Source organism: Sarcophilus harrisii, chromosome 1 (genome assembly GCF_902635505.1).
Source record: "Sarcophilus harrisii chromosome 1, mSarHar1.11, whole genome shotgun sequence".
Classification (NCBI taxonomy): Eukaryota; Metazoa; Chordata; class Mammalia; order Dasyuromorphia; family Dasyuridae; genus Sarcophilus; species Sarcophilus harrisii.
This window is the reverse complement of record NC_045426.1, coordinates 55853059-55868462: the sequence shown is the minus strand read 5'-3', so window position 1 is coordinate 55868462 and position 15404 is coordinate 55853059. Positions and strand designations below refer to the sequence as shown.

At 39.6% G+C, this 15404-nt stretch overlaps 1 protein-coding gene across 2 annotated transcripts in view; it reads left to right on the top strand.

Annotated features, from left to right (window-relative positions):
- The window catches only part of LOC100920534 (netrin-4-like), a 56643-nt gene that overhangs the window by 12840 nt on the left and 28399 nt on the right, over positions 1 to 15404 (top strand). For both annotated transcript variants that reach the window (XM_031955842.1, XM_003762475.4), the window contains 2 exons: positions 3954 to 4489; positions 12396 to 12659. In XM_031955842.1, coding sequence (XP_031811702.1) covers positions 3954 to 4489; positions 12396 to 12659 — 800 coding nt within the window. The remainder of the gene's footprint in view (positions 1 to 3953; positions 4490 to 12395; positions 12660 to 15404) is intronic.

Here is a 15404-nt window from a genome sequence, read left to right as displayed (position 1 = left end):
TTGTTTTGACAATGACCACTTTATAATATAGTTTGAGATCTGGTACTGCTAGACCATCTTCTTTCACATTTTTAAAATTAATTCCCTTGATATCCTTGATCTTTTGTTCTTCCAGATAAATTTTTTTTTTATCTTTTTAAGCTCTACAAATAATTTTGGGTAGTTTGATTGGTATGACACTGAATAATCAAATTAATTTAGGTAGATTGTCCTTTTTATTAGCTGTCTACCCATGAGAAATTGATATTTTCAAATTATTTGGATCTGACTTTATTTGTGTGAAATGTCTTGTAATTGTGTTCATATAGTTTTGAGGTTTGTCTTAGCAGTTGGACCCCTATTATTTTAAATGGAATTTCTCTTTCTATCTCTTGCTGCTGGACTTTGTTAGTAAAAAATTTTCTTCTTGCAACTTTGTTAAAGTTATTAATAATTTCAAATAGCTTTTTACTTGATTTTCTAGTATTTTCTAAATAGACTATCATATGATCTGCAAAGAATGATCATTTTGCATTTTCATTTTTTTCTTAATGCTAACATTTCTAATATAATATTGAATAATACTGGTAATAATGGGCATCTTTATTTCACCCCTGATTCAACTGGAAATGCTTCTAGCTCATCTCCATTACAAACAATGCTTACTGGTGGTTTTAAATAGATACTATTCATCATTTTAAGGGAAGATGCATTTATTCTGATTTGTTTCTAGTGTTTTAATAGGAATGGGTATTTTGTATTTTGTCAAAGGCTTTTTCTGCATATATTGAAATAATCATATGATTTTTGTTGGTTTTATTATTGATATTTCAATTATTCTAACCATTCTTCTAATATTGAACCAGTCCTGCATTCCTGGTATAATCCCACCTGATCATGTTGTATTATGCTAGTGTTAAAAGGCTATAATTTTTTGGCTAATGTTTTACTTAAATTTTTTTTATCAATATTCATTAGGGAAACCTATCTCTACATAATTTACATAGTAATGAAATTAATTGTTCTTTAAATGTTTGGTAGAATTTATTTGTAAATCCATCTGGACCAAGAGATTTTTTCTTAGGAAGTTTAATGATGACTTGTTCAATTTCAATATTTTATCTTCTCTTCTGCTAATATGGACAATTTATATTTTTCTAAATATTCATCCATTCACTCAAATTTTCAGATTTATTGGCATGCAGTTGGGCAAAATAATTCTAATCATTGTTTAAATTTTCTCTTCATTGGTGGTGAATTCATTTTTGATACTGGTAATTTTGGTTTCTTCTTTCTTTTAAAAAATCATATTAACTAAAGGTTTATCTTTATTATTAGTTTTTTCTTTAATGTTATTTATTAGTTCAATAGTTTTCTTTAAATTTTATTAATCTCTCCTTTGATTTTAAGAATTTCTAATTTAGTGTTTAATTGGGGGTTTTAAATTTATTCTTTTTCTAGATTTTTAAAATTGCATACCTAGTTCATTGATCCACTCTTTAGTTTTTCATGTAAGCATTTAGAGATATAAAATTTTCCCTAAGTATTGCTCTGGTTGCATCCCATAAATGTTGGTCTATTGTCTTATTATTATCATTCTTTTTGATGAAATTATTGATTATTTCTGTGATTTGTTATTTGATCCATTCATTTTTGGTTTCCAATTAATTTTTGATCTATCTTTCCATGGCTCTTTATTACATGTACTTTCTATAGCATCATGATCTGAAAAGCATACATGTAATATTTCTGCCTTTCTGTATTCAATTTTAGCTAAGATTATTATATTATTAATTTTATTTTAGTGATAGGAAACCTATCACAATGTGGGTATAATATGTAAATATTTGTAATATAAAACAAAACATATCAAGAAAACCTTTGAAAATCATTTTAATAAAGAAGATAAGATTTAGGAAGAGAGATATGTTAATTGCATTTGAGTAGCTGAAGAGCCCATCCTGTGGAAAGAAGATGAGACTTTTTCCATTTGTCCCCATAAGGTAGGACTGGGAACAATTGGATAGAATTTGAAGAAAGGTGGATTTTGGTTCCGGTCCTTAGAGCTGTCCCAGAGTAGAATGGGCTACTTGGGAGATAGCAGGCTCCCCTTTACTGGAGGTCTTCAAGCAAAGACTGGAGGGCCACTTGTTGGTGATATTTAATAAATACTGATTGAATGAATAAATGAATGAATGATTTGGAGTCAAAAGATCCGGCTTCAAGTCCCAGCTCTGACACCTATTATCTGTAGAATCCTGCAGAATCCATTTAATCTCTTTATAAAATGGTAGGAGTGTAAAATCATCCTTTCTGCCTTAGAAGGCTGTTGCAAGGGAAGTATTCTGTAAAACGTGAAGTGGCATGGATGTCAGCTCTTATTAGTAAATGTATTAGCCCAAATGCAGGATTTCAGCAAATTCTTGTTTAGGTATGTTGGACTTGATGTCCCACCAAAATTCTTTCCAACTTTAATTTTGTGGAAATGAACTTAAACTGGACTTTGAAGGATAGATGGGATTTGAGGAGACAGAGAGAAGGGACAATGGTGTTCCAAACATGGGAAAAACTGAGTAAAGGCACAGAAGGAGGAATACAGGGGAGGAAAGGAAAGGGTTGGAATAATAATGATGGATAAGATTATGGAGGATATCAAATGCCAATCAGAAATTGGACTTGACATTGGAGATTTAGTGAAATTGGGAAATTAGCAATTTGAACTTGACCTTATTAATCTTTCTTCCCTTCCATCCCACCTTTAGGCTCCCCCTTCCCTGCTCTTATCCAAATCAAACAACAAATAAGAGAAATAATCAATAATTTCATCAAAAAGAATGACAATAATGAGACAATATACCAAAATTTCTGGAATTCAGACAAAGCAGTACTTAGGGAAATTTTATCTCTCTAAATGCTTACATGAAAAAAAAAAATAAAGAGCAGATCAATGAACTGGGCATGCAATTTTAAAAATCTAGAAAAAGAATAAATTTTAAAACCCAAATTAAACACTAAATTAGAAATTCTTAAAATCAAAGGAGAGATTAACAAAATTGAAAGAAAACTATTGAACTAATAAATAAAATTAAAGATTTTACTCTCTGCCTTCTACCATTTTGTATGAACATTGGTCCATAGGCTGCCTCTCCCAAGGGGTTTGTACTTTCAATATCTTCTCTTAAGAACAGCTCTGTCCCCTGAAGAAGGGATGTTCAGTCAGCTTAGTGACTTGTTCCCCAGTGTTTAATTGGGGATTTTAAATTTTTTCTTTTTCTAGATTTTTTAAATTGCATGCTCAATTCATTGATCTGTTCTTTTTTTTTATGTAAGCATTTAGAGATAAAAAATTTCTCTAAGCACTGCTATGGCTGCATCCCATAAATTTTGGTATGTTGTCTCATTATTGTCATTCTCTTTGATGAAATTATTGTTGGCAGAAAGACCTTCTTTGACAACCTAAGACAGGCCCAGAACATTTGCAAGTTCAAAAATAACAAAGACAGTTCGGAGCTCTCAGGAGATGGGGTATGGGGTAGGCCCTGAACCAGGAAGGAGAAGAACATTTGGGTTCTAGGTAGAAGATCTTGGTTCTGGACACAGCTTGGTGATTTTGCTGATTACTCTCTGGATGACCCTAGTCAAGTGTCCTTTGGTCTTGGTTTTCTCCTCTATTATTTATAGAGGTTGATTAGATAATTTCTAATTCTAATTTCTAAAAATTACTTACATCTCTATCATTCTAGCTTATAATATTTTGTATTCTTTTGAGTTCTTATATTCTATAACACTTTAAAAGTAATATATATATATATATATATATATATATATATATATATATAAAGAAAATAAAAGGGAATAAGAAGATGGAAAAATATTTATGGGTGTGAAGGGTATGAGCAAGGAAGAAGTGACTTGAGACTACTAAATCTGACCTTTTTTTTTGGGGGGGGGTAATGTTTGTGTTGCACATCCAGGGAAATTCCATACCTTTCGCTGTGACCACCATGCCTGCAACCCACCTGTGGGGAACCTTGCTACAGGCAGGATCCCTATCACATTCACTACCTGCGGAGAGAGTGGTACAGAGCTCTCCTGCTTCTATGTGGATCAGCCTGCTCTCCCTTCCAACACCTTGAATTGTGGTCATCTTCAGTGCACCAAGTGTAACGCTCAGCAACCCAACAATTCCCATCCACCATCCTCTATGACAGACAACGTCTTTATTACTCCCAGCACCTGGTGGCAGTCGGCTCCAGGTATCTCACGAGAAGAGGTTCGCCTGGACTTTGAGACAGAGTTTTACCTGACTCATGTCATTGTGGTCTTCAAATCTCCCCGGCCAGCTGCCATGATCTTGGAGCGTTCCCAGGATGGTGGACATACCTGGAGGCCCTATAAATATTTTGCCACTAACTGCACAGCCACCTTTGGGCTTCAAGATGACCTCACTGAAGAAGGCTCACTTTGTACATCTAGGTATTCGGATGCTATTCCTTGTACCAGAGGTGAGGTAAGTACCCCATCCATTAGTCTGATGTTTAAAGCCCTCAATAATCTGGTCCCAGTGTACCTCTCACCTTCCACCTCCAGTAAATCTGGTATCCTCAGATTTGGTCTCTTGTTCTACCTCCCCTCCTTTGCTGATGTTTCTTCCAACAGGAATCTTTCCTCACCACACACAAACTCATCTCTAAACCCATCTTCTACAACCATCCTATGAGGTCCAATTTCTTCTTGAACATTTCTCCCATCACTTCTGCTCTCATTGGGCTGACTTGCTTTCCTTTGCACTTCTGTTTCACTGATCAGCTTATGAGACTCACAAATTCAGTTAGTTGGTTGCTTATAGCACTTCACCATTGAATTCAAAGCAATTTTCCTCTCCTCAAAGACTTGTAAATCCAACCCTATATTCAACAAAAAAAAGGCTGCATGATATCTCCAAGATCAGAAACTCTTGACCCATAACTGAATTTAGTTTAAGTGAGCTTTCTTTCAATTTTTGTGAGAGGTATTGTACTATGATAGGCAAATAAAGATGCTTAATATCCGTTGTCTGTAGCATCAATTTGACATTTATGAAGTGATATTAAATGAATAAATGAATGATAAAGAATTTATTACATTTTTATTTTAAATATGTATTAAATATATATTTTATATCTATTATTAAGTATTTATTATGTGTCAGGCATCCTCATAATAATAATTAATAATAATAATTATATGACTCTTGAAAATTTGGGAAACTGAAAAAAAAAGAGATTAGGTGACTTGTCCTAAGTCACACAGCTAGTAAATATCTGAGATTGGATTTAAACTTAAGTCATCCTGATTACAAGCCCAGAAATCTGTAATTTTCTGATAATCACGAAATTACTCAGGGCGATAACTCACGAAATTACTAGGAGGTTTGTCTTGCAGGTCCCTCCAGACCTTTTTCCCCTGTTCTCTTTCTCCTCCTTTAGGATGTCTCTGCTCATTGTATTCATTGAGGTTTTCCATGTAAACCACCCTCTGTAAGAGTGTCCAGCTCTTAAATCTTTCTTTCCCCTCTCTCCTCATTGAGGTACTCACCTTGTTTTCTCTGCTAGATTGCAAAGGTTGGACAACTATTCATCATGATTTTGGGCAATGGGCTTGACTAATTTTCACTAAAATGTTGCTAGTAAATTACTATCTAAAGCATTCATGACCCTTAATATGGGGCTTTCCAACATGTTATACCAAAGACGTGATTCTAATAGGGAAATTTGGAGCCATCTGATGGATTTGCTCTTTATATTTGTTCATTTGGAATGTTTTGTCTGTGAAACTGATTGTTAGTTAATAAGTGTTCATTGGATAACTTCCATTAACCTAGGATTGTATTATCATTGCATAACCTAGGTTCACAAAATTGAAAAGATGTCAGAGACCATTTAATCTCAACTACGTAGAACCAGGGATCACCCTCTTCAACTTCTAAGATAGGATCTTAGACCAGAAGGCTTTCATTTAGGAAGAACCCACTTCTCTTCTCCCCAAACAAAACATCTCTAGTTCCTTCAAATGATCCCTTTCCAGCATAATCTCAAAGCCCTTTGCCATTCTGATACTAAATACTCCTCAGTCTCTCTATATGCCTTTCCTAAAATGGGCCACCAGCATCCCATGTGTGGTCTGGCCAGGGCAGAAAATAGTAGACCAATTCTCTCTCTAATCTTGGATACCTGGCCTGATACTTCCATGTCTTATTGTTAATCCATTGAACATTCAATCTACTAAAATCCCCAAATCTTTTCTATACAAACTGTGAAAATTTCCTCCTTCTCTTCCTCCTCCTTCTTTTGTTGCTGTTGTTGGCTGCTGTACTGCTTCTACTTAATGCTTCTTCTGCTATTATTTCCTCCTCTTCCTTTTTCTCCCTGGGCATCAACGCTGCCCTTCTGCCAGTTCAGGCAAGATTCTCTGATTCTGGTTCCAGGAATCAAAGTTGAGCTCGTCAGCTTAATAGTTTGCAGTTTCTGCTCTTCCCTTTTTTGAGAATTGAGACATTTACTCTCTTCCACTCTTGCTCCCCAAGATTTTTGACTCAGCACTTTGCTAATCACCAACCCTCCTGCTACCCTGTGTAGCCCTGGTGACTTGAACTCATCAAACACAACCAAGGGTTCTCTTATTACCATTTTGAAGATTCACTTTGAGTTTCAACTCCCTACTAACCATTTGTTGCTTTGTTCTTTTTTTGCCTGAAGACCATTATCTTTGGCAAAGAAAATGGAGAGAAAATGAGCTCAATGATTTGGACTTATCTCTATTATCCTTTTGCCATCTCCCTCCTTTTCCTGGGAAAGCTGAAAACTAAAAGTATCCATTGCCAGCCTGAGCTCTTTCTATATCTAATATGAATAATCCATTTCCTTCCCAAGATGCAGAACTCTGCTTTCCTTTGAGTATTTATCTTTGCTAGCCCGATTCTCTTCCACCTTCACATTTCCCTTTGCCCAGAAATTACCTCACCTGGAGATGTATATGGTACAGTGAATCAGACACAGATCTGAAGTCAGGAAAACCAGGGTTCAAATTCAGTCTCATATGATCCTGAGTAAGACTTCTTTGCTCTGTTTGACTCAGTTTCCTCATCTGTAAAACAAGGAAAATAATAGTGCCTATCTCTGAGTTGTTGTAAGGATCAAATGTTTGTAATTTCAAGCCCCATATAGATGCCGGTTATTAGGGTCATGCACACTTGTCAGAGCTGAGGTGTGAATCTACTACATCATTTTGTTGCTGTTGTTCAGTCATCTCAGCGTGTCCAACTCTATGTGGCCTTTATCCATGGCTTTCTTGGCAAAGATAGTGGAGTGGTTTTCCTCTTCCTTCTCCAGTGTGTCTCTATTTTACATATGAGGAAACTGAGGCAAGCCAAGAGCTAAGTGACTTGCCCAGGGTCACACAGCTAGCCAGTATCTGAGGCTGAATTTGAACTCAGATCTTTCTGATTCCAGGTCTGGTGCTCTGTTCACTGCAGCTGCCACTCCAAGAAGAGGAGCACCAAAAGATACTATGGAAAGATGTCAGGAGCAAGGAGGGATAGGGGCCAGGAGAATGGGGGCAAGGGTGGGATGGGACAGACCAGTAACAAGCAGGAGGGTGGGAGTCCTTGCCAACATCAAGGAAGTTCAGACACTGAAGCAATTTCCTGCCTCAGTTCCTAGACTCTGTATGGGTGGGAAAAGGGAAGAGGAGGGGGGAAAAAGGAGAAGGGGAGGAATCAATCCCACCAAAGCCATTCTTTGTGCTCCAAATGGGAAACCCTTGGTGTAAATGGGGACTCCATGGGCAGAACATGTGTACCAGTTCTAGTCAAGTACACCTGACACCCAGACCCACTATGAGACCAGACACTTAGTATAATTCCAGGTGGGGTCATTTATCCGAGACAGCACAGGTAAGCCCAGGGAAGAGCCATCCTTTCTGCCCCCCTTTTCTGTGAATTAGTCACAGGATCTTGCCCGACAGTTCTGAGGCCCAGGGCACTTCGGGCGAGGGACTGAGGGACCGCCTCATGGCTTTGCTTGGGTAGGGGATGCTGGAACCTGGACCGGCCAGACGTCGGCTTACGGCTGTGTGGGCTGCTGGAATGTGGACAGCTGGCCTCTGCAGCTGGGGCTGTTAGCTCATGGCTCCCTTGGCCTGGGGAATGTCAAGGCCCTCAGTGATTTGAGAGGGTACGTGACAATTCACTTCATGGTGAGGGAAAGGAGGATCCCCTACCCCAATCCACGGGGGCTCAGGATGAAGGCTCTCATGGCCTGGGCAGCTTGATCAGGTGAGGGAGGGCTGGTGGCTGCATCAGTCTGTCTGACTGGGATTTGATGGAGCCAGACCCACAATAGAATGATCTCTGGGGCATCAGCCGGCACCCCTTCCCCCCTCCTCTGGGCCCTCACAGAGCACAAAGGAATGGACAAAATATTTTCTATGCAGCAAGTTTTTCAATTTGCCTGTCCACTTGAAAAAAAATGCAGAGATAGAGAGGAAGGCAATCTCTGTAAAATCTGGCAGATAGGACAAATACGTCACCTCGGTCTCATGGGCCAGAACCCATAAGAACAAGGGCAGAACCACCAACTCTCCATTTCAAGAGACCTCAGAGGGCAGTTACTCCAACCCCTCCATGAACAGAAATCTCCTTGAGATATCCCTGACAAGTGATGACATCCCATTGAGTCAATCATGGGCAAGTCAGTTAACCTAGCTTCAGCCTCCATTTCCTCGGCTGGAAAATGAGGAGACTGGGCTTCGTGATTTCCCTTCCAGCTCCAGACCTAGGATTCTGTCATTCTAGGAGTCAGGCTCAGACCCGAAGTTTGAAATGGATAGGTCTGGACTTTGATGCTGTGGTTCAGTAGTTTTCTACTTGTGCCTGACTCTGTGATCCCATTGGGGGTTTTCTTGGCAAAAATATGGAGTAGTTTGCCATTTCTTTCTCCGGCTCATTTTACAGATGAGGAAACTGAGGTAAACAGGGCAACGTGACTTGCCCAGCTACTAGTATCTGAGGATGGATTTGCCCTTGTATCTTCCCAAATCCAAGTCCAGCACTTTTAATACTGCCAAAAGAATTCACATAAAGCCATTTTCTTATATACACAATATGCAACATGCAGCTTCCTATGAAGAATTTTGTTGTTGTTGCTCAGCCACGTCCAACTCTTCATAACTCCATTTGGTTTTTTTTGGCAGAGACACTGGGGGGACTTATTATGTCCTTCTCCAGCTCATTTTACAGTTGAGGAAACTGAGGCAAACAGAGTAAAGTGATTTATTCAGAGTCACACAGCTAGGAAGTGTCTGAGGCCAGATTTGAATTCAGATTTTCCTGACTCCAAGCCCAGCATCTATCCTTGATAAGTCATGGCTCAAGTCCACCAGACAAGGTAGAAAGAACTCTGTAAATGAAATGGATACAGTGAGGAGTAGAGAAGGAAAGGGGCCAGGATTGAACTTCTGGGTTTTTTTTTAAGAACCTGTATGATTTGCTCATCTTATCTCACCTGGGAAATGAAGGTGTCAGGCTGGCTTATCTCTCAGGTCCCTGAATGCAAGTTTATGATCAGAGAGTTTAGGAGGCAGGAAACCTAGGCTCTCCTCCCATCCCTATTAATACTTTGCTGTGTGACCTTGAGACTTTTTTCAGGGTCTCAGTTTCCTCCTCTGAAAAAGGAGGGAGCTGGATGAAATGATTCCAAGGTCACTTCCAGTTCTAAGATTCTCTAAAGAGGAATTAAGCCTCCAGAACAAATGTTGCTGAGTGGGCTGGCTTGCTGACAGAGAGCGTGCGTGGTATATCAGCCCACCCTCTGGCCAGCCCTTGTATAAAGGGCCCTGCTGAGCAACGGAGCCCAAGCAGAGAGCAAGACTGGGGCCTGATCTCATGGAGACAAAAATAGCACACCCCAATCTGGTCATGACTCAGCGCCCCACTCAGAGGCTCCCAGGGAAGCAAGGGGTGCTTTTTCCTTTGGGATCTTGGATAGAACGGGACAGGGGGAGGAAAGGAGGGGGTTCATAACTGTTCCAAGTTGGGGAAAAGAAGCATTCCTCTGTCTGGGGCAAAGGACTGTAGGTTGGCAAAATTTGATTTTTATGTCCCCAGCCTCCTTTCTGTAGGTCTTCTCTGACTAAAAGCATGGCATATAAGTGTTTAATAAATGCTTTTTAAAAATTCATTTTTTCCTTCCTGCCCCCAATCCTTCAGTATCCTTTCCCTCTCTCCGTCAGGTTCCTAATATCCTCTTTCCCTTTCATTTTCTCCCTGTCTCCCTCTTTTTTTCCTTTATGTTTTTCTCTTGGTAATCATTTACCATTTAGGTTGAAGATAAGTGATAGAATTCTAAACTATCTACACCCAAAGGTATCTTAGATGAAGCCCCACACAGAGGGAATCTGGGACATACCACCCAGGATACCCTTGGGAGAGAGAGAAGAAGCCAGGTCTGATAGTCCCAGAGCCTGTAAAAAGCCTTAGCGATCATTGGCTTTATTCAATGCATTCATTTTAATGGATGAGAACACTGAGCCTCAGAGAGTGGGAACACTTACGCAAAACCCCACAGTTTGTCGTACCTCTTCAGGTGTTCATAATCACTCACTTGCTCTATTGGAATAGTATTATTTTCTTTTTTTCCAAATGCATGTAAAAATATTTTTCAACATTCATTTCTGTAAAATTTTGTGTTCCAAATTTTTCTCCCTTCCTTCCTTACCCCCTGTCCCCAACAGCAAACAATCTGATATAGGTTATACACGTACAATCATTTTAAACATATTTTCACTTTTGTTCTGTTCTGCAAAAAAAAAAATCAGAGCAAAAAGGAAAAACCCCTAAGAAAAAAAAAAGCAAACAAACCAATTAGAAATTTGATTCACATTCTGTCTCCATAGTTCTCTCTCTGTATGCAGATGGCACTTTCCATCCCAAACCTATTGGAATTGTCTTGGATCATCACGTTGCTGAGAAGAGCCAAGTTTATCATAGTTCATGATCCCATAATCTTTGCAATAAACTCTTAATTGGTTTTCCAGCAGCCAGGCTTTCCCTTCTCCAATCCTTCCCACATGCAGCTGGAGAATGGGTATTTGTACCCTCAGATCCTGGCCTATGGTAGGTACAGAAGAAATGTTTGTTGAATTGATTGGAGTGTATTCTGGTGCCAGAGCTAGAGGTCTTGCCATTATACTGGAGCAGTCTTCTCTTCATTTAAGTAGACATGCTGCAAACACCTCTGGAAGAGTTTATTTTCTTTGTAAGAGTAGTGTGGAAGACTTGGTCCTTCTTAAAGGAATTTTAGACATCAGTGAACTGAGTGAGGGAGGAGTTGACTCAGGGCAGCTAAGGGGCACCATAATGCACAGAGCATTGGAGCTGGAGTCAAGAATCTGAGTTCAAACCTGCCCTCAGATACTTACTATGTGACTTTGGACAAACTACTTAACTTCTGTATGCCTCAGTTTCCTCACCTGTAAAATTGGGATGATAATAATAGTACTTACCTCCTATGGTTATTATAAGGATAAAATGAGATTATACTTGTGAAGTGTTTTTCCACTACACAAATGTTATCATTCTTATTACTATTATTTGTTTTGCATGGCTGCACATGTATAATCTATATAAAATTGCTTGTCTTCTCAAGTTAGGGGAAGAAGAAAAAGGGAGAAAATATGAAATTCAAAATTAAAAAAATTAAGAATGTCAAAAATTTTTGTTTACATGTAATTGAGAAAAAAATAAAAATCAAATATTATTATCCTGTTCTGAAGACAGCCTATTTTACCTACTGGAAACTCTGGCTCTCACTAAGAATAAACACTATTTTATTTTTTAACTCATAGAATGTTAGAATTGAAAAGGACCTCAGATATAATCTAGTCCAAAGCTTCATAAAATATCATTCACAACCTCATATGGAGTCTCATAAGTGAATTAGGGGTTGAAAAATTATGATTTATCATCAGTAAATGTTTGCTTTGTATATCTGTTTTATATACCCCACACACCCCAGGTGACACAAAATTCTCAGGAAAAAAGGGGTTGCAAGTGGAAAAAGTTTAAGTTTTGGATCTAGTCTAACTCATTTTTAGAAAAGGGGCTACTGAGGTTCAGAGAAAGGGAAGTAATCTTAATCTTCATCAAATAGTAACTAAACCCAGGTCATCTGACTGGATTTGTTCTTTTTCCACTATAGCATTGTCTTTTACTGAACAGACCCTCCATTCTCAATTCCATTCAACTAGCATAGCTGAAGTCCCTATTATATTCAGACACTGCGCTAGGTACAGGTATTACAAATACAAAAATAAAAGTTCTTGCCTTGGGAGAACTTCCATTCTGATCAAGCAGCTTGATTCATCTTTTCACCTCTCAGGTCATCTACCGGGCCCTAACTCCCACTAATCAGATTGCTGATCCTTATGGCCCAGAAGCCCAAGATTTGCTAAAACTCACCAATCTCCGCCTTCTGCTGCTAAAAAGGCAAGATTGCCCCTGCCAAGGGATGAGGCTCCTGGAGAAGCCCCAGCGATTCACCCATTACGCCATTTATGACCTGATTGTTCGAGGAAGCTGCTTCTGCAATGGGCACGGGGAAATGTGTCGGCCGGTAGATGAGATGGGAGATTCCAGGAATAAGGTGAGGAACGTGACCTCGGTGGGGCTGGGATCCTGTCTTGTCTGCCTGCTTGGGAAATGAATATTTGGCCGAGCTGGCCTTCAAAGGTTCCCAGTATACAAAGGAGATGATGTGATGAATGGACAGATAGGGAAGAGGGGAAGCAGGAGTAGAACTGGATTATGGGAAGGACCTGATGCATCATTTATTCTAGCTGTCCTGGGATTTAAGACTAGGTGCACACGTGCTTAATGGCTCTATTCATACCATTCTCTGCTCTCTCTTCCATCTTGTTCTATGAAGGTCTTTCTTTCCTACCTTTTAAGGTCATGCTAAGAAGCTTCCCTTACCACCAAAGGTAGAAATGTCCAAAATACCCATAACCCTCAGCGGGTCGCTCCTGTATCATATTCTGCCCTATGTTACAGTGACGTGGGTGCGCTTGTCTCACTTTCTCTGCCAGATTCAAGCCCTCTGAGGCCAGGGATTATGTTTTGTATCTCTTTGTATCCCCTATACCTTTTTGTAGAGAATAATGGATCATAAAATATTAGAGCTGAGAAGAAGCTTAAGACATAGAATATTAGGACACAGAACAAGGAAGAATGGATCTGGTTGTGACCTTAGAGGCCCCTAATCTAACCATCTCATGAGTTGACCAGACCACATTTGTTTGTTCCCAAGTGACCGAGTAATCACCTTCATCATCATCATCATCCCAACTGCCATTCATATAGAGCCTTAAGGTTTGCAAAGTGTTTCACAAATATCTCATTTGATCCTAAGAAGTAGGTGCCTTTATTGTCTCATTTTTCAGATGAGAAAATTGAGGATTAGAGGCTCATTGACCTGCCTAGGTTCACCCAGCTAATGAGTGACTAAGACAGAATTATATCTCGGGCCTTTTTGACTCTCAAGACTAGTGATTGCCCACTTCACCACTCTGATGCCTAAGAATTAGAGGATAACTCTAGAAATCTCTGGCAAAAGTCATAATTTCAACTCCAGAAGGTGAAAGATGGATATGATGCCGAGGATGAGAGCACCGAGGTGTGCATACAGATGGAGGCAGGAAATCGTTCCTGGGGGACAAGCCCCTGACCCTCCCTGGGGTCAGCAGAGCTTTCCTAAACTCAGGGACAGTTTCTCCTTTCCCTTAGTGGCCTGTAGGGCAGAGGTGGATGGAAATACTTGGAAGAGGTTTCAGTGACTCATCCCTGAAAGAACATGAGGAAATCACTGTTGCTGTTATGGAAAGTGTCCTGGATTAGTTGTCCCGAGGCTTGGTTTCTAGTTCCAGCAAATTTGAAACACTGCTGGAGTCAGGAAGATCTGAGTTCAAATCTGGCCTCAGACACTTACTAGCTGTGGGACCCTGGGCAAGTGACTTCACCTCTGTCTGCCTCAGTTTCCACATCTGTAAAATGGGGGCAAAACCCCTACCTTTGTGAAAATCAAATGAGGTCCCATTTGTAAAGCTTTTTTTTTTTTTTTAAATTATACCTGGTATGTAATAGGTGTTTAATAAATGCTTACCTCCTTTCCTTTCCCTGTCACCATTACATGGTATGGCTTTTGTCAAGTTCCTCAATTTCCTAGGGTCCCAGTTTCCCCAACTGTATATGAGGTTGGATTAGACAAACTGAAGGGATATTTTGATGGGACTGTGACCTTCCTCTCTATGCTTCCTAGTTTACCCATGTCCTTCCTAAAAATGGCTTCCAGTCTATGATCTCTATGCATATCCTCTCTAATCAGTTCTGGACTCAGCATACTGTCCATTTGTAATAGTTGTCCAAAGTATAGGTATTGATAGACTAAGTGAATAACTTACTTATCCAGCTACTTGTTATAATCTGCGCAACATTCATTCTTCATCCACTTTGTGTTTCTAGTATGGATGGCTAAACTTTCTCTTTTGAATGAATGTTAAATTTATCGAGATGAACTATCATGTTCTAGGGATCTAGGTAATTGGCACATACTGTCTGCAAACAGACATATCTGCAAGACCTCTCCATCAACAGGGAAACTTTTTTCCATTTATACTTTTCAAGATAGATAAATTGGTAGTCCTGAAATAATCTCAAATTCAGTCCTTCTGTGCACAGGATTATGAGGGGAAGTTACGAGGTGCTCCTGAATCTCTCCCCTTTCCTTTTCAGATAGAATGAACTGGGTTTAAACATTAAACTTGTGGCTGGATGGCTAGAGCCTCCTGAGATGCTGGGTTGGGCCCTATTTTCCCACAGAGCTCCTCCCTTGTTGGCTAAAGCAGAGACTTGCTCTTAGCAGTAGCTCTATAAACAAGCTGGTGTTACTGGTTACTGCTAAGTTCCCAAACATCCCTCTCTGCCCAGTGGGGCTATGGTGACAGAGGATTCTGTCACAAGGCCATTCCTGGCTCCAATTTCTAAACAGAGGAAGAACTGTGGCAGGACTTTTGTTGCGCTCCCTGGGGGCCATCCTGCTGCAAATGTTGGAAATATTGTCAGACAGAGCCAGTGACTCTGCTCCGGCTGTTTGCCAACTGGAAGGCAAGGGAGACTTCAACTCAGCTGCTGCTGGTAGATAGCAAGAATAACAATGAAACATAGTCTGCCCTCAAGGAGCTTGCATGTTATTGGGGAGACATGCATAAAAGTACAAAAAGTATAAGCAAAATAAATACAGGATAAATTTCTGGGGCAAGGGGAAGGCATGTGGATTTGGGAGATCAGGAAAAAGTTCATGCAGAAGATATCACCTGAGTAGAATTTTTAAGGT